The 26,415-nt window shown below is 33.9% G+C and overlaps 1 protein-coding gene and 1 long non-coding RNA gene across 7 annotated transcripts in view; one reads left to right on the top strand and one right to left on the bottom strand.

Moving 5' to 3' along the window:
- LOC110457936 overlaps positions 1–25,637 on the top strand; it is a 31,446-nt gene extending 5,809 nt beyond the window's left edge. Inside the window, exons 1-15 of one of the 6 annotated variants that reach the window (XM_021509428.1) lie at positions 3,776–3,887; positions 13,297–13,379; positions 13,590–14,296; positions 14,552–14,681; positions 15,605–15,747; positions 16,036–16,084; positions 16,834–17,070; positions 18,105–18,271; positions 18,459–18,591; positions 19,505–19,665; positions 19,828–19,879; positions 22,451–22,513; positions 23,614–23,678; positions 24,025–24,086; positions 24,657–25,637. In XM_021509428.1, coding sequence (XP_021365103.1) covers positions 13,334–13,379; positions 13,590–14,296; positions 14,552–14,681; positions 15,605–15,747; positions 16,036–16,084; positions 16,834–17,070; positions 18,105–18,271; positions 18,459–18,591; positions 19,505–19,665; positions 19,828–19,879; positions 22,451–22,513; positions 23,614–23,678; positions 24,025–24,060 — 1,989 coding nt within the window. In that variant the 5' untranslated portion in view covers positions 3,776–3,887; positions 13,297–13,333 and the 3' untranslated portion in view covers positions 24,061–24,086; positions 24,657–25,637. Of the gene's footprint in view, positions 1–3,774; positions 3,888–13,296; positions 13,380–13,589; positions 14,297–14,551; positions 14,682–15,604; positions 15,748–16,035; positions 16,085–16,833; positions 17,071–18,104; positions 18,272–18,458; positions 18,592–19,504; positions 19,666–19,827; positions 19,880–22,450; positions 22,514–22,963; positions 23,585–23,613; positions 23,679–24,024; positions 24,087–24,656 lie in introns of those variants that run through there. The other 5 variants (XM_021509424.1, XM_021509429.1, XM_021509423.1 and 2 more) reach the window with 5 other exon arrangements.
- On the bottom strand, positions 8,328–9,948 carry LOC110457941. The gene is made up of 3 exons (XR_002463740.1): positions 9,540–9,948; positions 8,959–9,249; positions 8,328–8,486 (listed from the first exon to the last, which is right to left on the bottom strand). It is a non-coding gene; the product is annotated as an uncharacterized LOC110457941 (long non-coding RNA).
- Positions 25,638–26,415: the final 778 nt, after the last annotated feature.

The raw sequence follows: 26,415 nt of genomic DNA on the forward strand, positions 1-26,415 counted from the left end.
TGTTATGATTACTGAGCAAGATGTATGTGACCAGCTCCATCTCATTAATGTAAAGAAGCCCCCAGGTCCGGGCTCAATTCACCCTAAATTTATCAAAGGTGTATCTGAATCACTTGTTAAGCCTTTACATATTCTTTTTAATAAATCTCTGGAATCTGGCTTTTTACCTCAAATCTGGAAAAATGCTAATGTCACTGCTATTTTTAAGGGCAAGGGGGTGAGGAGTGATCCATCTAATTAAAGACCTATTTCTATCACACCATTATTTAGTAAAATGCTTGAAAAGATAGTTTTTAAATATCTATTCAATTATCTGTCAACAAACAATATAATTTCTAAAAATCAATCTGGATATCTCCCTAAAGCCTCTACAGTGAACCAGCTATTAACAGTATATGATACAATACTTAAACAACTTGATAGAAGAAAAGATGCAAGACTATTTTTTTGCGATATTAGTAAAGCATTTGACATGGTTTGGCATGATGGACTTGTATATAAATTTAAAAAAAGTATGGCATTAAAGATAATGTGCTTAACTGGCTCTCTAATTACTTAATTGATAGGCAGCAGCGTGTAGTAATTGATGGATTTCAATCTTCGTGGAAGACTTCTTTATCAGCTAGGGTACCACAGGGCTTATTTATATTAATGACTTAGAAAATGAAATTCAGTCTAATGTCAATTTTTTGGCCGATGATACTTCATTATTTGTGCTAATAGATAATGACAAAATAGCTGCTGCTGAAATTTTAAATAATGATCTTAATAGAATATCTATGTGGGCAAATAGATGGGGTATTCTTTTTAATCCCAATAAAACAGAAGCCCTACTAATTTCAAACAAACATAATACTGATGGACTACATCCTGACCTTATATTCATTAACAACATTGTGGCAAACGTAAAAAAGCATAAACATCTTGGAGTTTTTCTTAATTGTCATGGATCATGGTCAGATCACATCAATTTTATTTATGAAAAAAAATATAAAAAATGAATCTGTTCAGATCACTTAAGTATAAATTCGACAGGAAATCTTTAGAAATAATACACAAATCTTACATTCGTCCAAACCTTGCCTATGCAAGTGTTTTGTGGAATAATTGTAATCAGACAGAATCCGATCTTCTTGAAACAATCCAGCTAGATGCTGTTAAAATAGTTACTGGATAACGTAGGGGTACTAGTAATGCTGTCATTTATAATGAACTAGGATGGGATACACTTAGGAAAAGCAGAAATGACCAGCAACATATGCTATTTTTTAAAATAACAAACCGTCATACCCCTAATGAAAACATTGAACCTTATATTATAAACAATGACTTAGTGACTCATGATATTCGACATCAACGTGTATTTCAAACACCCTTTTGCAGAACTAGTATATATTTTAACAGTTTTTTTCCGAATATGATGTCTCGTTGGAATAGATCTGATTGTAATTATTATAATTTGAGGTCTGTAAGTGAACTTAAAAAGCAACTCGTCCATCATGCCTTTCTTCCTAATGCTGAGGATACATGTAGAAATGCTTTTAAATATGGAGGGACTAGATCTTTTAACGTCATTTAATGTCAACTTAGAAACCAGGCAAGTCAATTAAATTCTGATCTTTTTAGAGACCACCTTACTAATAGCCCATCCTGTATATGCGGCAACCATGACGAAGATGTGGATCACTTCTTTCTGTACTGCCCTAGGTATATAATCCAAAGACAAAACCTATTAGATTATCTGTCTCATTTGCAGCTTAACATTCAACTAAACCTACATTTAAATCTTGACTTAAACCTGATTGAACATTTAGTAAATAATATCAATATACTAACTAGGGGAAGTAACCACCTGAGTCATGATCCTAATTCTGCTATTTGTGTATGTGTTCAGAAATATATTGAGTCTACTAACAGATTTTGAAATAACTGTTAATTATAGTCCCAATGCGTATATATACATGTCTACATGGATACTCCTTCAATACGGCTCATGCTCTGGATTGTCAATGATTGGTTAAGCACACAGTGGTGGTGTGTATGGATATTTTAGTACTGCCCAGTTATTATTGTTAACTGGAGTAGGAGTGGTTATGGACGACTAGTTGGTGTTACAAATTATTTAACTAATAATATTTAATATTTACTGTATTGAATGAAGGTTCCAGTTTTTGATATTAATATATGTTGTAAAATTGATAAAATGTGATTATTTACAAATGAGTATACACACATGGCTTTCCATTTTGAAATATAATATATATAAACTGGTTACTATGTGAAGAAAAAACCCGAAAAACCCCCAAATATATTTGTTTTATCTCAGTATTTTTTTTTATTATTATTTTGCCTAGTTCAGAGATGGATAGAGATTAATAATTATTAAGTACTATCTATTTTTCCGAGCAAGTTCTAATATGTTAATGTTTAAATTATAATTATATTATTGTTTGAAATGTATGTAACCCAAGGGAGAGGGCTCGTATAGGCATAGCCTGTTGCCCAAAACCCATTGATTCAATTGATTTAATAAAATATTTTGAAATGAAATAGAAATCAATATCAATTTTTTATTTGTATATGTGTTAATAGAGAAAAGTTATATATACGTCAAGATAGGTCATATATCAATTCGACAAATAATAATATTAAAAAAATTCTTTGCATTTAAACTTGTGATGCTGTTGTAAAGTGTATAACAGGACACTCTTAAAAGGGACCATGCCTTTAGCTTAATACAAGCTATAATGTTTAATCGATTAAGTTTGAAAGCATGTCAAGACGTTCTGCTCATTAGCAGTAACATTTTGATAGAATCACAAGTATCATTATCAAAACAAGAACTACGTATATAGCTGAGCATGCTCATATCCTTCTCTCCAATCCCCAAAAATATTGCTGCTGCACCCCACCTCTGCATACAGTAGAGACTAATGTCACTGTCAACCTTTGAAATTAATAGCTTTTACCCGACAAAGCGTTTATGCTCGCTGTCGGAGTTCTCAGGGAAAACCACAGGACTACGGCAAGTACCTGGCGACTGCCCCACTTAGGTCTCGAACCCGGCATCAGAATGTAAGACGCCTTAACCACTCGGCCACCGCAGTCACCTCAACAATTGATAAAGATGAGTTAAAGTAACAAATCTTTCCTTCTTTTATATGCCAGATAAAAGAGTGTTTTTTTTTAAAATAATTTTGGTTCGATTTTTCTCAACTGTTTTTTCCACTTCCAGTTTGTAAAAGAACGAATAGCCTAAAAAAGCAGCAGAACATTAACTTTTTTGTCCGTTTTCTAGCTATCCTTTCAACGACCCAACAAGCAAATATAGGTAAACACAATATAAAAATACATTGAGATTTTTTTTAAATGCATTCGCTTTAAAATCATATCAAGTTTACGCAGGCTCAGTTTGGTCACTTTAACCCACCTATATCTAGATTTCCTGAAAATCTACTTACAAGAAAAGAATGTCTGCATGCCCATTTTAGATCGTATATGACCAGAACATCGTGACCTCGATCCGTGTATTGCTTTTGTAATGTTCGATTGGTATTTGAGTTGTTTTCGATACTCGAGTGCCTGAAGTGAACACTAACAAAATGGCAGGTGTATCATCAACTCCTCGATATAGTACAGTAGTGAACTCTAAATTGCAACCGGTTCCAAGAACCAAGCAAAACAATGAATCTATCTTTAGTAAAGGGTATTCCCAACGCCCTAAAATTACATGAACGTAATAAACTTCCGTGTTTCAAACTGCATTGGCCTCGTTTTCATCGTGTATTTCCCATCTTGGATATGCTAGATCATTTCTGATTGGTCCCTTAAGGATATCCGGTTGAACTATCAACAACGATTTACAGAATGGAACTGTTCCATGCAAGGTAGGTAACATAGGCCACAAAAAACACTCTGAAACACTGTGAATTAACGACCCTGTGCTTCGTGTTGAAGAAGACAAGCAAATTGTCAAACTGAAAACGTCATGAACTTACATAAAATATTCGTTTATGATGGTTTATGTCGACAGCATGGCGCTACCCAGTGTTTATGATTGAACTGATGGGGAGAGGGAGGGGTGTCAAGTGCTGTTACGGGTGTCACTTTTATCAAACCATTGTTTAGCATTTTCAGTCATAATTGCTATGTTTGTTGGCACAATGCTGGATAACAACTGTTATTTTCAATTTGGCATGCATCTGATATTCAGATATAGTTGTCTGCAATAATAACAATGACTCATTTATGCTGCGTATGTGATATAAAACAAGCAAGTGTTTACAGGTCAGCAGTTCAGAATAGTCTAACATAATGGGATGTTTTAACCGTTACTATGCACACATCTAGCACACTAAATAGGGTCTATATCCTTATGTTTGTGAGTAGAATGATTGTTCAGAATAAAGTTAATAAAACAAATGTTTAGTCATACAAATTGGTGCAAAACTGTTTGCATGCACTTAAAAATGCGTGTGTGACACACCATTTGTATGTCTGATAAAACAACAACCGTGTTTGCTTTACGTGTGATTTATTGCCGAACCAATTGTTTACTTCACAATAGCATACAGTTACATATGTAATACGGTACTTTTAAAGGGAGAAAGCTCTGTCTAACATGTAATATATTACTTATTTTTCTACTTATACACACACTGTACAAATGGGTGTACAATTGTATACATTTCCGTCTGCGATAGTAAATACATACACGCATACTACATGTTACTGTTTGCAAGTATTGACAAATGTATAATACATTTCTGGTTGGTAAATATATATGCTACATGTATACCTTCCTGTTGTAGTGAACACATGTATAATACTTGTCTGTGATTGTAAATACATGAATCATACCTGTCTGTGATAGTAAATACAGGTGGGAGCAAACTTAACTTGGTAGCCTAGTGCACTGGAGTTAACAAATAAGTTAACTCCATTTCACCAGCTTGTGCACTGGAGTTAAAAATGAAGTTTAAAGTTAATATTAAAAATTAACTTATGCATTTAAATTTTAAAAACAGACAATTTAGTGTTTATAATATTAGTATATCAATCCTCCCCCCCCCCCCCAATTTTTTTTAATTGAAACTTATAAAATACATATATAAAAATTACCTTACATATCACATACACAGAAAAGTCACAAGTCAGACAGGTAACTTTCTCACAGGTAAGTTACCTGTGGGATAAGTATGAAACAGACTATAATTGGTTTGCCATTGTCATCCTATATCAACACTTTTCTTTGTTCTCAAACAACTTGGGGAACTGAGAACACCCCAATTTAACCTGTCTGAACCCTAGCACAGGAGACACCTGGTGAAAAGCCTTGAGGGTGTGGGTATTTCACAAAGTATTGGGTCTGATGTCAAGAGAGAGAAGAGACAAAACACCGTATATACGCCAGCTGTAGAATTTATGTTTTTCTCTCTCTCTCTCTCTGTCTGTCCTTTTCTGCAAACGGAGGGTTGGGGGGTCCTGACCCTAAAAACATCCCTATGCACCAATGATATGTATTTTAAGGGGGATGTCATATTTTTTTCAATTGTGTCTTTGTAAATTTAGTTATCAAGTTAATTTAGACTTTCTTAAAACAACAACTAAAAACAAATAATATTGAAGTTAGACGCTCTCTAGGTCTGTTTCTAGTAAGAAAATATGTTTAACTACATGTCTACTATGAAAATAAATATAAGAAGAAACTTTAAAAGTGTCTGAAGAATAAAATGTTGTATTATTCAATCAAAATAAACGCCTAATGGTATTGTCATATCTCTTATAAACGTACAGGTACAAAAGGCTCTTTCATGGTTCAGTGACCCATTAATTTATGATGGGGTGTGTCAACAAGTAGTGTTGACTATTTATGTAACAACCAGTTTGTAAACCATCAGATGGAGTAGGTAGTGTGAAACACTACTATAAAGTCAAAGTCGCTATTTGGGAATAGAATCGTGCCTGAAGCTGTCATTTCCTGACAAAGGGACAGCCACAGTATCTTACCTGTAACCATGTACTGATTTACTTATATATCTACTGGACAGATTAATTGACAGGATTAATTGCCTTCATACAATTAAGGTGTTCAAGATTAGGAACAGCCAATCAGAATTCCATGTGACCACAGGTGAATGGTTAGTGAGTGGTCTCAGGTAGATATCATATAGAAAAGAAAAATATGTATCAGGGGGTATTAACATTGCCCTAGCAACCATCTTTTAATCTGTCACTGAAGTAAAGTTGTAACTGTATGATTAAAATTTGAGGTTCCCTGTGAAATTTATTTGATTTGACTTTTTATTAGTAATTAGATTGACTTATTTCATTTTTGTACATGTATAAATAACTTAACCTACAGGTGCTTGCACCCAGCAACCCTGGATGCTCTTCAATGTTTTGTCAAGTGAACTTCCTTTTTCACTATGTGTGCAATACGAAGTGCACTAGATATCAAGTTAAGTTTGCTTCCAACAGCATATGTGTAAAACCTGTCTGTGATAGGAAATACACATGTAAGACCTCTCTGTGAGAGCAAATACATGTGGCAGACCTATCTGTGATGGTATATACATGTATCATACCTGTGTGTGATATTATATATACATGTGTAATACCTGTCTGTGATAATAAATACATATGTAAAACATGTCTTTGATAGTTTATACCTGTATAAGACCTGTCTGTGATAGTAAATCCATATGTAAAACATGTCTGTGATAGTCTATACATGTGTAAGACCTGTCTGTGATAGTAAATACATATGTAAAACATGTCTGTGATAGTCTATACATGTGTAAGATCTGTCTGTGATAGTAAATACATATGTAAAACATGTCTGTGATAGTCTGTACATGTGTAAGACTTGTCTGTGAAAGATCATGCAATACTCAGTATTAACATTGCATGTTTATCATCAAACTTTAGGACGGAGGTACCTATATCTATAATAGCAGAAACTGTGGTATTCTTTTATGTTAAGAATGTATATTTATCAATATGATCGTCATTTTCTTCCTATTGTCTATATCTATTTATTTTTTGATTGGGTTGTTTGATGTCTTTTGCAATAAAAAGAGTGATAACATTTTCTTTAAAATGCGCCTGTTGCCTCGTTTTCTTTTAGTTAGTCAATACGTGAAAAAAACGCAAACACAACTAGAGAAAGGTTCATACAGCAATTATAGGTCTTTACAGCTACATGTATAAAGTTCAATCGGCAGTGTACTGGACCTAATGATACAATAAAGTGAATTGAAACCGGGATGTTTTCAAAAACTACAAACAAAATGTACAAGTCCTAGTTTTCATCATGATCAACTTCGATAATTTAAAATAAGTGTTCAAATTTCTGTAAAATTTAAAGACAAATATGAATATGAAATGTTATCTTCATGTATCATAAACCTAGAGAACCTTGATAAAACTGAACCTTGTAAAATTTTGAATATATTTGATATTGTCCCGAAGACCTACACACATGATTGTTTCGTGAAGTAATTGTAACTGAGTATTTAAAAAACATTGAATGAACTTCTTTCATATATGCCCTTTAGTCTTACGATACATAAACAGTAGTAAACGTCAATTACTTTTTTTAAATGCACAATTGTATAACATTTCTTTAGCCAAGATTCGGTGATATTTTCATAGTCACTTCAAAAGAGAAAAGACAAGATTAATATTTTCACTGAGAAGGTAAACATCATTCATTGTAATACTGATTCTCCTCGAATAAATGAAACCTTTTTTGACTAATATGTTACATGTTTTAATGATAATAATAATAATAATTCGATGTTCTTATATAGCGCTTTATCACAACCTAGTTCGTAGATCGTCTCAAAGCGGTTCACAAATTAGCATCCGTGGTTATAGGGACCGCAGAACCAAATGATTTTCCATAGACGATAGTGTTAACGTTTACCACTGTTCCGGTTAAATGGGGTTATCAACACTGGTTTACCTGCCCTCATTTTGAAGAATATCATCTCACACAACTGCAAATATAATATTTAAAAATTCTGCCTATTTGAACTTTTTTTTTATATGGGGGCCGCCATTTTGTATTGAATTCGGCACCAAAAATTGACCAAAATTTACAACAAATTACACACTTAATACCCCCCCCCCCCCCCAGACGAAAGCAGACTTTTAAAAAAAAAAAATATTATACATATTACAACTAAATATATATATTGCTCAACCCACACATACATTTTTGAAACTTCTGCCACCTAAATATCCAACAAGCAGGCCCCGAGGCATTCACCTTCCTATTACATCTTCTGACCAAAAGGGAAAAACCCACAATCTATTTTTGATTTGGTTCCGTGGTCCCTATAGGATCCAACATATTTTTCAAATTTACCATTTTTGGAAAAAGGCAGGACCATAGGGTATGAAACCAAAATGGGAAGTGGTTGGCTTCACGGCTTTGGCTGCTAGGTCAAGTCTTCTACTGGTACTGAAGATGGAGATTCCTGCAAGAAAAGACAGGAAATTTGAACCAATTTCAAAATGTAAACTTAAATATCTTAATAAACGTTATACTTAAACTTATGGTTTTGAGTTTTTATTAAAGTACAGGTAATGTATTATTCAGAAATATAAACAAATAACTTATTGTCTGAAGATCAGGGGAGCTAACTCAATTTTAAGACCTAAACCCCCTTAATTTTGGACTTTTTGTAAAAAAAAAATCAAGAAACCAGCAATTATTTAGAGAAAAGATCCAAAAACAGACACAAAAGTAAAGAAAAGTAAATAACTGTACAAATAGTAAAACACCACAATTATATGATTACATAATATTTACGTAACACCAGCTGAGATGAAAGACAGTGAGGTAATCGTGAAGTGTTACCAAAGTGTACATTGTGAGTGCAGGACCAAATCACTAGTGTGTGCAGGGAAGAAAAAGAAATAACTTGCTTACAGACAACGTATACTTACCAAGTGATTTCAAGGTCAGCGGTGTCAAAAATTCTGACGGAGAAAGTTAAGGCTTGTCTCGGTGACTCCGTGTTGGAAATGACCCTCAGAAACCTGTCGACCCAAAAGGTAGAATCTGTGAACAGACGGCTGAAGAAGTCTCTCCCATCACGTGTGAACTTTACTAGTAACTTTACAGGGAGAGCTCATAGGGCAGGGTGTCATGTGAACCATGAACCGGGGACTGTTATTAAAGAACTGTGTAGTGGGGCTTGGCCTCCAATCACTGCTTAGAGCTCTGTGTCCAAGGATCTAGATAATGATCAAAAAGACATAATTGTGGTGTAAAATTCAAAAGAGAAATAAGAGACACAAATTTCCAAATTACATGACTGTTAAATTGATGAAGAAATGTATGTGAAAGACAGAGTTATGATTGAGAAAAAGAAATGAAACATTAAAATATTGAGAACTTAAAAAATGGTCTTGTTATTTTTACAAAAAAGACAGACAGACAGACAGACAGACAGACAGACAGACAGATATATTACTAATATAGGTTCATATCAAGACAAAAGTCTGATGTGGCAGAGGTGACTGACCTCCAAAATCATGACGTCACAGTCCGTCCTCGGGAAATCCTCCTTCAGCAATCTATAATGTATCATCAGTGACAGTCGGAGCACTAGTGCTCTTTGTTGTTCTGTGTCCGTTTGGCCATCTAACCACAATACGCGCATATCCTCCCTAATCCATGGCCCCCCTCCACACTCTATATGGATGTAAATTTTCGTATAGTATCCTTCTGCAGCTAATTTTCCCTCTTAAGTCTGCCAAAACACATCCATGAATAGATTCACAACCAGAAATATGCTGGTGGGTCCCATCATCTGGTTTCCAGGGACGCTTGGATGGTGTAGAACGTCATATCCTGCATCTTTCTATAGGGACCGCAGAACCAAATGATTTTCCATAGACGATAGTGTTAACGTTTACCACTGTTCTGGTTAAATGGGGTTATCCACACTGGTTTACCTGCCCTCATTTTGAAGAATATCATCTCACACAACTGTAAATAAAATATTCTGCCTATTTGATTTTTTTTTATATGGGGGCCGCCATTTTGTATTGAATTCGGCATCAAAATTTGACCAAAAAACTCCCCCAGACGAAAGCAGACTTTTTTTTCTTTTTTTTTTTAATACATATTACAACTATATATATTGCTCAACCCACACATATAACTTTTGAAACTTCTGCCACCTAAATATCAAACCAGCAGGCCCCGAAGCATTCACTTTCCTATTAAATCTTCTGCCCAAAAGGGAAAAACTCACAATCTATTTTTGATTTGGTTCCGTGGTCCCTATAGAGCCTTTGCAACCAGCCTATATATTTCTCAACCCCCTGGGGAGCGTACAGTCAGTGCTGTCATTTCGGCCTTTACAGTTAGCGTTCGATAATTCTAGCACTGCCCAACCACGTACTCATGTACGTCCTTCCACTTGACTACCGTGCCTTTTAAGCTATGATACTTCATATTGACGAATCCAAATCATGTTGCGAACCTTATGTATTATGATTATCTTTTGAGTCGGAAAATTAAACAAGTGCAGGAGTCTGATAGCCACCTCCTACAACTAAGCACAGAAACATAATGTAAACACATGTGCTACTTATGAATTATAGCAAAAAAATCAGATGGAATCATTCTTTTTCTGGACAAATTTTCTCCAGTTTGAATGATGTTCAGAGACAAGAGTACACAACTCTACCTAGCAGGACGCTCCGTCTGTTCATGATTACTTCTCGGCTATGTCAGCATTCATTTGTAAATCTAAGTACATTTAAACAATTGGGATCAGCCATGTATCATTTAAGGGCATGGCACACCTAACAGGGGGAGCCAAATTAAGTCAAAGGAAACGTTACACCGACAAATATGTTATCTAACTAAATCTTACAGGAACCAAAAATCAAAAATGTCAATGACTACAAATTCAAAACGAGATATTGCTTCAATTATCATAATTGAAAACGACATTTATATTTAATATTTTTAATATATATTTTTAATTTTTAAGCTTCATGCATGTCTTTGTTTGTTGTTGACTTGTTTACCCATAACTAGTACAATGTACGCAAAACTCCTTGAAGACCCCATCACTGCAAATAGTTATCTAGTCTTTAAATGCTCGTATGTGTACACAACAACATGTATTCCTGATACATTTGAATCTACACACTGTCATTTATGTCACATTTCTGCTATTACTAAACCTCACCCCAATTAAAAAAACAATAGTTCCTTCAATATGTTTCTAAAGTTATTCATTAATTTAATCGTGATCCCTGAAAACGAGTTTATAAATAGACATTATCAGTGCTTTCATCACAAATATACATGTATATACATTTCATATATTTTATAAACAAAACATGTAGTTAATTAATATTTAAAAAAATGATAGACGTTAAATCATTTCAAATACAATATGGGATAAGTGAAGAGGGCTTATTCATTGTGAAGTAATTCGGAAACACAAGGGTTGTTGAGTGTCTAGACTGCTACAAACTTCCTTCCCAGTAATTGCAATACCAAAATGTGATTCGTTTGAGGTATAATACATTCAATAAATTTTGAAATCATAAAAACCCATTCAAAGAAAACATCACGAAGAAATGAAAATAAAGTGCAAGTGACAACATTTGGAGATTCCTTTAGAATTAACAATTGACATTGTTGACAAAGAATTCACGACTTTTTATATCATAAATTCCCTTTCTGAATATTAATTTCGCTGCGTTATCGACCTTTTTACATTCTGCAGTTTATTCAGTATTCAAATGCTTTTCCTTAATAACAATATTTTCATGATTTATATCGTCTACCGTACTGACGGACAAAAGAAAACGATAGTGTTTCGAAAGATGCAGGTTGATGAAGACTAGGAACTATGGTCGACTAAGGTCGCCATCATGTTATGATTATATACATTTTTGACTTAGATTTACATGGCTACTGTTGTGGATGAAGAATCAGAAGCTTACCACTCCAGATTACAAGACCGTATTCTTTATAATCTTAAACGGTCTCCCATGTAAATCTTCCTTGTGTGTCCATACCCTGCCAGGATTTTATCGACTTTGTGTTTAGTATTCGGTTTTAGTTAATGTTAGTATACTCTTGTATTCTCTTTTAGTTTTTGTTCTGGAAAAGTAATATTCTAGATTAAAAAGCTACTACTCCATCGTACTTAGCTTACCAACAGCTTACGTTGGATTACCTACCAGTAACTCATCCTTTAGCACGCTCTTTTCCTACATTCCCATTCAGCTCTGACCCACTTTGGCAAGTTGTTGTAGGCAATCATAATATTATCAACAATATAAAGCTACGAGGGGCCCCGATATCAATTGGAATGTGAATTTAAAGATAATGGATTCTACGGAAGACTAAACCAGAACATAGGCAAAACAAGAGTGTGCTAAATTCGATTGGGTTTTTAGCTTACCTGCAAATAATATTGTCTATTTACATCTCGGTAAACGTTTCTCAAAGAATTTAACCTCACATGGAAAACAACAGGACGACAAGAAGAGATACTGCCGTCTCCACCTCCCCATCAGTCGCATTCAGCTCCCATCATGATATACCGAACAAACAATAGTGAACGACATTCCACTTTAATCTCGTAGTTGTGAATAATGTCATTAAAGCGACTAGAGTGTGTCTGGCAAGGTACAATTCTGGTCAAGATATGAACTCAGAAAATGAAAACTTTGTATTCTAAATATGATGTTCATTCAAACTATTATTCATATTATGTAACTACAAAATATTTGTCTTTTATTTTATCCATATATAACACAAACACCACAATTAAGTTTTCCTTTCTGTGGTAACGTACAAATAGTAATAGAGTTATAACATAAACATGAACCGAAAATTAATTATTTCTTGAAACATGTTGGGCATCTCTAATAAAGGAAATTTGTGTCACTGTGACTACCTGCCATGTAATATAGGTGATCCCGAAGTATTCAGACAATTGCATGTATCTATTGTTTCGACATATTACCCAGCAGACCTAGCATCTGAACCTGTGTTGTAGTTCTGTGACACAGCAAATAGTAAGATCTCTCTTAATAAATATAATATAGTAGCCGACAGAATGACACTGATTACAGCTATACATGCGACCTGTTTATGCCAACCAATAACGACCAAAGCGGAACACATATGCCACTTTCGATAACATTGAATGTGATTGATCCTTAATTGTTTATAACGATGCTTGACTATGCACTACATAAATGAGCTATTATAAAATGCATGTTGATTTTACTATGTTATAGGTTTCACTTGTGAGACTTGAGAAGATAACTGAGCAAGATGGGACGGCATCCATTTGGTACCAAGGCATTCTGTCCTTTTAAAGGTAGTGCTATATATAGCTGTTTGCTTTCCAATTGTATTTAATTTCATGATGTTGAATAGCGGGAATCACCAAAACGATGATTTGTATTGATTTGCCTGATAAAAAAATAAAATCTGTCAATGTTTATCTATATTAGTTGTAAATTGATTTCCCTTGCCATATTTTTAACATATTATATCTGTTTAATACACCACTGATTCCTTGTTTCAGGATTGAATGGTAGATTTAACATACACCTGTATGTTAGCGAAGTGATTGTCACGGAGGAATATTTTACCATGTCCATGTTTCATGTTCAGTACAACTACAATCCAAATGTAAAGACACATCTACAACTGGAGTGTGTTTCATGGTACATTTTATATGTTCCAATAGTGGTGGAAGCATATATAGTCCAAGACGTTGATTACCGCTATAAAAGCTTCGAACGCTTGTCCCTAGATATCTGTGATGTGAACCGTTTGGTGAAGGCAGGATTTTCTTGTACAGACCACAGATCACCTATCATAGAGTGCACTGCCTGTGGATTGCTGCTCAACCTCACTTCCCTTCAGGAAACTAATCCATATGGGTATCATCTAAGGTGTTCACCAAACTGTGAATTCTTTCAAGAGAACAGATTGCAAAATGGACATCTCACAATGACTAATGGTGAAGATACATTTGCTCGTGAGAGAACCAACCGTTCTCTTCAGCCATCTACACTGTTTAGAATGGAGAAAACAGACAATGCTACGAGTAGAAATAACACAGATGGGATAAAAGCAAACCTAAAACGAGAGAAAGATAGAAAGGTTCCTTTTCCGAATGGTAACCCGTCCTTTGAGATGAAAGGTGTTGAACAGATAAGCCATTTTAATGGCAATTTGCCGTCAATGGAGTCACAAGGAGCTCAAGGTGGCGCTACGTCAAACACAGTATGTGTGTTTATACAAATGTGCCTAACAAAACATGTTCAATGTTAAGTATATGAATTATGTTATATTGTTCGGTGTTTATCTAGCATAAACTCTCTAAGGTGGTGTAAATACATGTACAGCATCAACACAGTCATTTTGATTAATGGTAAATGGTAAAACTACAAAAGTACATTACAAACAGCATGATGGATACGACTTTCTACGATATAACAAAAATGTATTTATGTTCCTTATTCGTTTGATCATTTGTAGACATATTCCCCACCACATATGTATTTGACCGAACAGGACAGAATAGCATCCTTTCAGCACCATTTGTGGCCAAAAGAGAACGTACATCAGTTACCAAAAGAATTGGCTGAAGCAGGTTTCTACTACACAGGTGAGTGTTTGCTTGTACGCTGTATCTATACACTGTAACAACTTAATATATTACTTTGAGGGAGATGGGTCTGCAAAGTAAGATATCACGGATAAACAATAGCAATACTCTTTGCGCCAATAGTAACTAGCTCAAACTCTTAAAGTAATACTAACATGGAATTGATCGGGTAAAACAAATAATATTTTAGAAATGTACGATATGTATGGAAAACAGATATAATTATACAATCTTTAACTGACGTATTTGCATGCTTGAATCAGGAAATGTATTTAGTGTATCTTAAAATACATATAAAACAAATTATGCCTGCTTTATAACCTCATACCAAGGTTTCAAATAAAATGTTTCCTGAAAAGATCTTTAACTTGTTTAAATCATGCAATATACAAAAATTTACATTTAAAAATCGACGAAAAGAGCAGAGACGTATACAAATTATGTTCTGAATACATTCTAATCAGCAGTGGACAACGGCAAATGAAAAACTTGAACGGCAGTTCTTCTCTAACAAGACTTTTCCCGTAACAACTATAATAGTGGTTAACAAGTTGCCAGTGTCACATTTATGTTTCTCGACAAATATTCATTGCAGTTTTAATGTCTTCCTACAATGTATTCAGTGAATAGAACGATGACGCGTTCGGGTTGTATTATGTTATGTATTGTTACCATAATACCATATGATTACGACTCAATAGTATACCTGTTGCTAGCATTCATTTCTCCACATGAAAATTTTTAGATCTAGCATTTTGAAGGAGATTCCCCTATGTTTACTGTGGTACATTTACCTACAATTAAGTTTCCTTGTTACTTTCAAAGGTTTCTATATGAATCTTTCTTTTGCTCATGTTTTGCTTTATTGTTGTTTCTTGAAAATTATGTATGTGTTTGAAACGTTTTTGCCATATTATATTTAGGAAAGGGAGACGAGGTCAAGTGTCACATATGTGATGTGACTGTTAGCAAATGGAAACCGTCCGATGACCCATGGAAAAAACACAGAAGTGTCTGTCAGTTTGTAACAACGAACGGACCACAAAATGGCATACAGGTAACAAAGGTATACACATATGCCTTGTAAATGATACGTTTGTGAGCGTATGTTTAGGAAAGAGCTGTGTTTAATTTCTTATAATATAAGTTACCTTTGTAAATAAGCTACACACGCCTTGCGCTCAGTCTCGTTGGTATACCACATTCTGCTAACTTTAACCTGTAATCGTTCAAAAACCTTATAAAACAAATATTAGAAATATACCAATATGCTTGTCTTCATATGAAACAATGCATGCTAATTTATTTTAAAGGGGGTTCAGTGAAATCAGTGTATTTTATTTTATCCTGAAAGGTGCTATATGGAGGAGGTGCTCAATCATCCACAGATCTGACCAACAATGGTAAGTGTGGCAATGTACTTGTTTAAAACCTTAAGCCAATCATACTTAAAAACAATAATATGATGACATTAGGGTAGCATAGAAAAATAATAACAACAATGTTTGGAGCATTATTATTCAATCGAAATGTTCTAATTTGTTTAGATTTATAGGAGTCTGCATGTTACTTTCTAGTTCCGATGACATATTTGATTAAATTATAAACTTGATGAATTGAAAGTAAATTATACAAGAGTGACTTGTGAATCGTTGTTCCATTGCACTGTGGTTTTACCTATGCACAGCTACCTCCCTTGACTTCCATTTGGATACAACTGGAGCAAGTTGGCCTAAGACGCATCTGTTTAGTAGCGCAATCGGTTATAGCGATAGTATTTCAAGCTTAAATACAGGGCTAGAATCTCGGTCAATCCCTGCATATATATTTTTTTAATTCAAGACACTATTGTTGAATATATTCTTTATTTCGTCTATATTACTCCCCATACAAGTCCTGCAATTAATGGGTTTCCTTTCATAATTGATTTATCAAAGCAATATTTATGCTAAAAAAACAGTTTCCAAAACTTTGTTACAGTTTTTGGCAGCGGCACGGGGATACTTAGTTGACAAAAATTGAGTATCATTTTGCATTTTGCTATACCGTTTTTTGCATCTTCATATCTGATATATGGACAATGAAACCATAAGTGCAACACGTCATATATTATACATATACAGTATGTGACTATTTGCAAATTATCCAACAGGTTCAACTGATCCACCTGTATGGTGTGCTGTACCCAACAATGATAATATGATATCAAGAAAAGAAACTGTGAGAGAGAACGAGAATATAGCAGGTGCCCGGGGTGGTGAGGTTTCCTGCCCAATACGTAGCTCAAGGTACACAGAGCAGAACGCACGCCGTGAAACCTACCTTCACTGGCCGCATCGTGCTGAGGTTGACATTGATTATCTAGTGAAAGCCGGGTTCTTTTACACAGGTAGTGGATACGTTTTCACATGAATTAAAAATTACATACATGTTTGATTGCAACACTGCATCTAGTTCACCCTCAACTATTCATAATGTTGTTTCAGTGCAGTATGACAACTTTTATGAACATTTATTTTAATAGAAAGTTTCGATAAACATAATTAAATAAGTATCTATTTTCAGCTTTAGCAATTGTTGTTTTTTCGAGAGATCCAAATTCATAAATGACAGCCAAATTACCAAATTAATTGAACACCGCCTTTGTCAGTTTTCTTTAGAATTATCATTATGATATTAACCAACTTCGTCTTCCAACAACTCAAAATATGTTTTATATGAACAATGTGAAACACAGATGGCCAATAGTTCTTCTTTAATCTTCTCTGGGCCGTAAAATTTGAATTACATACAAGTATATATCATATCGCGATGAAACTTGAATAATTGCAATGTATAGATGTAAAAGAGCCGTGTGTGCAAAGTTCAAAGGTCGATTCAGTGCAATATTGTCTGTGACATTTTGTTTGACCACAACATTTCAACCATTTATGAAACATGTAGTTTACCTGCATCACATACAGGAAGAGTGTAGAACACTGTTATATGATCACTGTGATTTATATATCAAGGTGAAACGTCAATCGAATACAAAGATTTCCTTGAAACATTTTACTCCATACCTTTTTAAAGTAAAAGATATTCTGATGACACTTGAGGAGTGTACCTGTATCACAAATTGAATGTTTACAATGTAAATTCCTTTATAACCCACGGAAGGTTTGCAATACACAATAATAAAGTCACCGGAGCATTTCCTGTTTAGTAAAATGTCATATGGGTGCAAAACATAATATGTAAACAGGCTCCTGATAAGCGGAGACAAATGTTTTGTTTCTCAAAACCAAACCTCTACTTTTATTTGCAATCCTGGAAGTGCTATTCAAATTTTATTCAAACAAATGTTCATCTTCAGACTAGTTAGTTTTTTGAATTCATATAGTTCGTAATTTCAACTATTACATTGATGTCTTACATTTATAGGAGAGGAAGATATTGTAAGATGTTTCTACTGTGATATCGGACTTGCGGAATGGAATCCAGATGATGACCCCTGGGTAGAACACGCCCGTCATAGTCCGGAATGCCCATATCTCAGGGACGAGAAGGGTCAAGATTACATCAATAACATTCAGACGCAGTGGGCACGGGTAAGCTGTCCTGTAGACTGATACATACACAAAGATGAATATGAATGAGGTTACCACTCAATTCTGAATGTCTGTTGGCACTATTTACTAAATCTAGTTATATTGAATACCAATGTATTTCGTCGATCTCAGAAAACAGAGGCTTAATTATAATATGCATCTCATGTATTACGATGAATTTGTTCAGGTTAACAAGCTGGTTTATCCCCGATTTACACAAAGGGGAGCGAGAAGAAGAACATTTGAAAACCTTCGTTGGCCAAGGGATGAAAGAGTACAAACACCCGAACAGCTTGCAGTCGCAGGCTTCTTTTACACCGGTGAGTTTGCTAGAAATGCTTCGCACACAAATCAAATTTGTTAATGTTTAGAGCAATACTGAATTTCAAGTTTGCCTTAAAGTGTTAATATTATCGTTGTATAATGTACAGGTTTTTACTTTTACGTCGATCACTCTATTGCTAGCTGCACGTAACACAGAACAATTTCAGCTAAAATACTGTTTTCCTATCACAAATGCAACTTGGTATTTTTCTCTAGTAACAAAGCACCGATATTACAAAGAAATAAAGCACCTTTATTAAAATGCAAATGTCTGTAGGAACTGACCCCAAACAATGTAAACATTTCACTGCATCATACAGTCAGATTGTTCACTAACTAATCGTCAGTGGCACTGGAGATCTAAAAACGGAATAAAACAGTGTTGTCTAAAGTGTTACAAAAGAATATAGAATGCATCAAAACAGACAAATGCATATCAAACCCTTTCAATTGATATCAATTTATAATTTCTGACTACAACAAATTAGTTTTGCTTAAAATAATAACTCATGCCAAACCTGCCAGAATTAATCACAAACTACTAACTAAGGCTACAGCCAACATCTGAGACTAACGATCAACGACAGAAAATATCGTCCTTTGTACGTATACGCCAATTATCACTTAAAATACAAAGAAAGAAAGCACAGATTAAAAAATTCTAGACCCAAATTAACAATTGTATATTATAGATGTATACTATAATAGATGTATATATTACATAATTAATATTAACAGAATTATATTAAAATATCCGAGTTAAGCAAGGTTTGTACACTTTGTTAAGCTCCAAACGTTGTTATCATATTTTTAACAGAAGTGGGAGTTTTCAGTTGTGATTGTCCGTCAAACGCAGGCATGTATTTGTTTTCTTATTAATATATTTGTAACCGTGATATTTTCCCTCAGGAGTTGGGGATTATGTACAATGCTTCTACTGTGGAGGGGGCCTGAGCTGTTGGGAACCCGATGATGACCCCTGGTTAGAACATGCGCATTGGTTCCCGTATTGCAAGTTTGTACTGAAGATGAAAGGGCGAACATTTATCCAAGTTTCTGATGCTGCAAATGTAAGTTCTATTTATTAAACTGTATACCAATTGTTTTATACGGAAAAAGGATATATTATATAATTCACAATACTGATTGAAAATGTTGATCAAAATATTGCTTATATGTGGGTGTATTATTTTCTATTGAATGATTTCCAAAGCAGCTATTTTTTTCATTAGACTGCAGGCGAAGCACCTATGCTACAACCTGCTGCAGGACTGACTTGTGAGGGTGAGTGCATCAATTTGCCATCATTTTACAAAAGATCAAAACTCAACATTATTAGCTTAAATAGGTTTAAAAGGAATAACACTAAGCACATGTCATCAATGTAAACAAGGTCTTGAAAATACATTTGATACTGTGATGGGAATGCACAAGCTAGCTATATTGTATTCTGTGGCCATGATAGTAAAAGTAAGCATTATGCATACCTCAATGTTAGGAATAACTATTTGTTAACAAGAAATATATACACTATCATATGATACTAAAACTTTGTTCAATATAAATTCTTGAAATATGTTTACCTAAGACAGGATGTTGAAATGATGGTAGGACGTTAATGTTGTACTTGTATATACTACTGTCACGACAGGAATACAATATGTGTATTCTGTATACATGCTTCAATATTGTCCTAGAACTTTGTTTATTTTACACGGACTATGAATAATGGTTTTTACTTATCAGTAAAAGAAATTATTGTTTTTTATGAACATTATTCCAGATTATGTTTTCTTTGTAGAATGTATAAATTACGAAGCAGTATGAGTTCTATCTGTATATCTTTTACCTGTGAGATTTATTTGTGTATACCAGTTAGCAGTATGTATTCTTTTTGCGTGCTAGTTAGTTCTCCGTTTTCCTTTTATGTGCTAGTAGGCAGTATATCTTTTCATAACCAGTTATATGCTAAATATTAGCAGCATTGAACATTCTGAATCTGGTATTGAATTAGACCAAATTTCATATTTTTATCGAAATGCCCGAGTACTCGTTATTGTCCGGTATTGTCCTATCAACGTTAAAATATCAAATATTGATTAAACATTGTCATAAACTTTATGCATTTTGAAAACGTAATTAAAACGTCAAATTGCCTTCAAATCACAAACGAAAGGATATATAGAGGGAAACAAGTGTAGAAATTTAGTTAAGAACCTTCGGCCAACACGACTGCGACTGATTCTCTCGGGCGTTTTTCACAGACATTTAAATATTTACTTGCAACATGAAGAGTTTTTCCACCAAACCATGTTATTTAATCTATTTTAGTCGTTGATTTCAACAATTGGTATTACTTATTTAAGGTAGCTTTCTGTTGCCTTTTTGTAACGTCGGAGGATTTACTGAGATTTAATAGCTATGACTGGATACCATTGTTAAACTGAATATATCCACGAAACAATCTATATCTATTCATTTACTCGCGGTCGACGCATAAAGCGTAAACTACATGATGTGAATTCAAACGAAATTTTCAAAATCCTCAAACCATTTCACAGATACAGCCGTATTTTTGGTATGATACATGTTGTTCGGTGTCGGTAGCACATGTAGTAGAGATGTTGTTTATATCTGTTTGTGTTGATACTGGGTTAACTTATAGTCCGTTGTATTTGCAGCATAGCAGTATAGTGGCCTGTACATACTAGATTACATTGGGTATTTTATTGTTTTGCAACTTAGAAATATAATGTCTGTCTACATGCGGTACAGTACTAAGATGTAGTTAGGGACATGCTGTAATTAGTTATTAAGACTATATTTTCCTTGTATATGCTAGACAGAATTGTCTATTAAGTGTATAATACAGGTAGGAGTGTGCTAGAAATCTGTATGTAAATATTATACAATTATGGACTTTGGTGCTGGTGAACATGATGTGATATGAACCTGAAAGAGTGATATTGACCGAGGCGAAACTGTTTTATTATATGCTTCAACAATAAAAGGTTCTGATTTTCGTTCGCGAGCCTCCGTGTAAAATTTAGCCAGGTTTGAATTCAACAGTTCAGCATTGTAGCTTTCGAAGGCATCGTCTAGGATCTATTTCTTAAGATAAGCATGGAGGACACGCACTGCGTGTTCAATGGCCTTTTTATGTTAACAGCATCTTTATACTCGAAAGTTTTGGTAATTTTCTGATGTAACGGAGGTGAAACGCTCGCCAGCGCTACGACAAGTTCCGGGGAATTTCCTTATAGGCTTTATTTAGAAATCGATATTCACCGAATAACAAGCCACATTAGTTTTTGAGGACTGGTCACGTGTATAGGATCCGATCAATGTGATTGCGAGAAATGTTCATGCATATAATAAACTAATTTAGGGTATGAACTCCTTGTTTTTGTTTAAACATAGTTATTGCCCAAAGTTATCAAAGGATTTGAACATCGTAATCAGTTGTTTGCTAGATAGGAGTATGCTTGTGTGCATGCTAATTAAAATATAGATGCTATTTGTATGATGTCTATTTAGTTTCTATAGGGATGTACTATGTGCGCTACTTTTTGTTATCCATGCACAAATGAATAAGGACTATGTATTACATGTTAATGCCTTACAAACTACATTTACATAAATATAATGATCTCTTTGTTTATTCAGCTTAGAATCATGACATCTTTGATTCATCATTTTGACATACGTCAATTCTTGTAATATTCCATGCAAATCAGAATATCAATTACAAAATTTTAAGGAACATTTAACTTAATATATTATCAAACTAGAAACGCTAAGTATTACTTTTCACTGAACCCCAATCTGCGTCACACTGTGCTCGATATGTTATAGACGACATACACCCGAATGGAAACACGACTGAGTGGACCGAGGACGAGGAGGAAATATATCAGCGTAAGTTGTATTTTACTTAAAACGGATTGCCTTGATGATGGCATAGATTGATATGTCCACAGACGTTTGACTTTTAAAACACTGTGGACGCCTTTAGTTACTGTACAACATGAAATAAATGTCCTAATTGATATATATATATATATATATTTCATAATTCTGCTAACCTAATAGGTAAATTAAAAATACCCCCTACACACACACCAAATCATGTCTTTGTGTTTATTTTTTCTATTTTAATAGTTGTTTTCAACAACATAAATTTGCTTATTAACGTAGCTTTCAACTGACGTTTTAATACATTGCATTTACTGAGATTTGCTAGCTATGACTGGATACCATTGTAAACTGCATATATCCACGAGCAAATCTCTATCTATTCATTTACTCGTATAAAGCGTGGGACACAAGTAGGTATTAAGTCACCAAGTACACAAACCTATGTTTCAGAAGGATTTTTGTACTATAATCCTGATGAAAATAAACTACATGATGTGAATTCAAAGATCCTCAAATCATTGGACAGATACAGTTGTCATCAACTCCAGGATATCAGTCTTTGATACGGACTTTATTTTAGTTCCGGTATGATGAATGTTGTTCTGTGTACGTAGTAATAAAGGTGTATGTTGTCATTTGTGTTTGTGTTGGAATTATTTATAACCGTTTATATCTACAACGTAGCAGAATAGTGGCCTGTACATACTAGATAACTTTTTGTATTATACTGTTTTGGTAGTTAGAATTATATTATCTGTCTAAATGTAGTAATAGTTAGGAACGTCCTGTAATAAGTAATTAAGACTATATTTACCTTATTCATGCCAGGCAGAATGATCTAATCTGTGTATACTAGTGGTAAAGGTTTTCAGCATGCTTTATGTGAATATAATAGATTAGGGTATATTGCCTTTGTAAATACTAATCAGTTGTTTGAATTATGTTGTGTGAACATGTGCAAGATAAAACTATGTTTCTGTATATGCTAATTAAAATATGAAGAGTAGTATATTTTGTGTTGTGTAGTTGTATATTTGTGTTATATAATATTATATTTGTGTACTTGCTATATACAAATATGTATTCTTTGATTTTGTTAGTAAGGCGGATTTTTCTGTCGGTATTATTGGTGTGGACATGGTTGGATGAAATATTGATGTACATGGTAAATGTAGCTACATATGTTTACAATGTCTTAATGTTTATTATTGGGGCCCACCATATACGCTAATGAGAATTTTGTAATCCGTGTACAAATGAAAAAGGACTATATTTTATATAGTTATGCCATTTAACTTTTACACTCTTTGTACATTTAAATATAGATCATGACATCTTTGTCTCATAATATTGTCATAAGTCATTCCCAGTAATATTCTATGTAAATGAAAATAATATGAACCAATATCAAGTTTTAAAGGCACATTTTGCTTAGTATATTATGAAACTAGAGATACTATGTGTTTTTTCTCTAACCCACTATTTGAGTAACACTGCTCGTTATTTTATAGACGACATACCCCAGATTGGGAACACGACTGAGTTGATCGAGGATGAAGAGAAATAAATCTGCGTAAGTTGTATTTTATTAAAAATGGGTTGCCTTGATGATGGCATAGATTGATACATCCATAGATGTTTGACTTTGCAAACACTGTGGACGCTATTAGTTACTGTACAACCTAAAATAAATGTCCAAACTGAATAAAAAATGTCCATAATTCTGCTTGTATTATAAGGAATTTAACACTGTCGACAGTTGGATGCAAATAAAAAGCATGCAACGAAACATCACCTGCTTAGAACTTGTTTTAATCTCACACTTTCATTCTTGTAGGTCTTTTCAGTCGTACCTGTATAAGTCATTTTTCATCTCGAATGTTGCTTTATCGATTTTAAATAAATACGAAATAAAACCAATCTAAGATGATAGCGAATGTTAAAGTCTTTGTGCAGATATTAAATAGTAAAGATATATGTATGTATTTGACCGTGATATATTGAATACTAAATATGTCACTTTTCATAATATTCTTCGATAATTTGTCCACCAATCATCGCAACGAAAGCGGTCGGACAAAACTTTTTAATCAATAAATCAATATCATATCCTCTTTCAATGTTTCCCTTACATTCTTTTCAGGAGTAGCTGGCGTTTGAAATTGTGTCCGTGTTCACATATTTGACGAAGGAGATTGAAAGTTAATTCATCGGCTCCAGTCAAGGGTGTTCCATTGACAAAGGTCGTCTTAAGCTTAATTTGTGCTCGGAACGTCATGAAAAGTTTTGACCTGACTAACATCACATCACTATATCAATTTAAACAACTTGTAAGAAGAGCTGTAAGTGACATCATGTTACTAGACACAAGTAGAATCTCTACCTATGTCAACGCAGGTGATAGAAAATACAACATCCTACTCTGCCAACATAGAAAATATTCAAGTAACTTCGAGTTTAATCTACACAGAAATCATCTTACTGTATCACCAACTTGTAACCTGTGGTAATGTCCATGAAACAGTACATCATTATTTTTTCATTTTTAACAATATGATGAACCACTTAAAACCCTCATGGATAGATTATTTGATGTTAATCACAATTACTACACTCTGGATGTACTTCTATCTTGCTGTGGTGATTGTGATAAACAAACCAATGTAAATATATTTGAATGTTCTGCCGAGTGTGTCAGAGCTACACATAGATTTCAACATATATAATACATTATATATTTCTGATTTGATATTATGGCTCTTAAATATGAAAACCATCTGTTACGACTGTTATTCAACATAATAAACATTGTGTGTCATCATCCTTTCCTTTTCCTATGGCCGCCTTTCCCCCTTTTGATCTGATAGGGATACATTTTGTATGTTTTGTACGCTATGTATCATTCATCATAATTATTGCATAGTGTTGTTTTATTTGATAGAATAATTACTAAGCAAGGACAATCTCATAATGGTAGACCAATTAAAAACCTCAGTTTGCATATATCTGTTTACTCTCATTTTTGTATTAGATGTCGTAGTCATTTGGATTAAATAACAGGCAAAGCCTATATAAATTCTCTCCGTCAAATGGCCAAAGTGGAATAAACAATGAGACATAATATTTTAGGCATGTTACAAATGAAATAATGAACACAAAATAATTCATATTACCACAAGGCTAAGGGGAAGTAACTTATGAAGGAAACATCTCACACACCTCATACACACTTACACACACATACAAGTACATGTACAAATACATTTATTTCAGCATATATATTTACACTATTCTAGATAGATATTGGCAGGCTTACACCAAAAGTCCATGTGCATATATTGCACAGGTCACTGCTACCAACAACTGTTACAATTATAGAGTGTAATTATTTACAATGTTAAGATAAGTACACGTAATAGACAGTAGTCATGCTCAACTAGAATCTCCTGGATGTAATATAGAATATATAGTATATTTTTGTTTAACATCGTGGCTTTAAGTCATATAAAAATTAAAACGACGGGATTTTCCAATAGAAATATGCACATTATCAAGTATTCGTCTATTTGTAAACCCATCACAATCAGGACAGCCCTGGAGAAGAATGTTTTAATCAATATGACTTTGGTTTCCATAACTATTAAGAGAAGTGAACAATGTAATTATTTGATTATTAAAAATAGGATATTCCAAAAAGTAATGAGATACTGTTTCATGTTCAGCAGAGCAGGTACAAGCGGGACTATTAGTCAGATGGTCATGGTGTAAATCATAATTTAAATTACTGCAAGAGTTTTGAAGTTGACATAGAATAATACTTGCTCTTCGGTTACCTTCTGTTTTGAAAATTGAAACAGATTCACTATCAGAAATAATATCTTTATTCAAATAATTTTTTAATG

This window comes from Mizuhopecten yessoensis, unplaced genomic scaffold (genome assembly GCF_002113885.1).
Source record: "Mizuhopecten yessoensis strain PY_sf001 unplaced genomic scaffold, ASM211388v2 scaffold9385, whole genome shotgun sequence".
Lineage (NCBI taxonomy): Eukaryota > Metazoa > Mollusca > Bivalvia > Pectinida > Pectinidae > Mizuhopecten > Mizuhopecten yessoensis.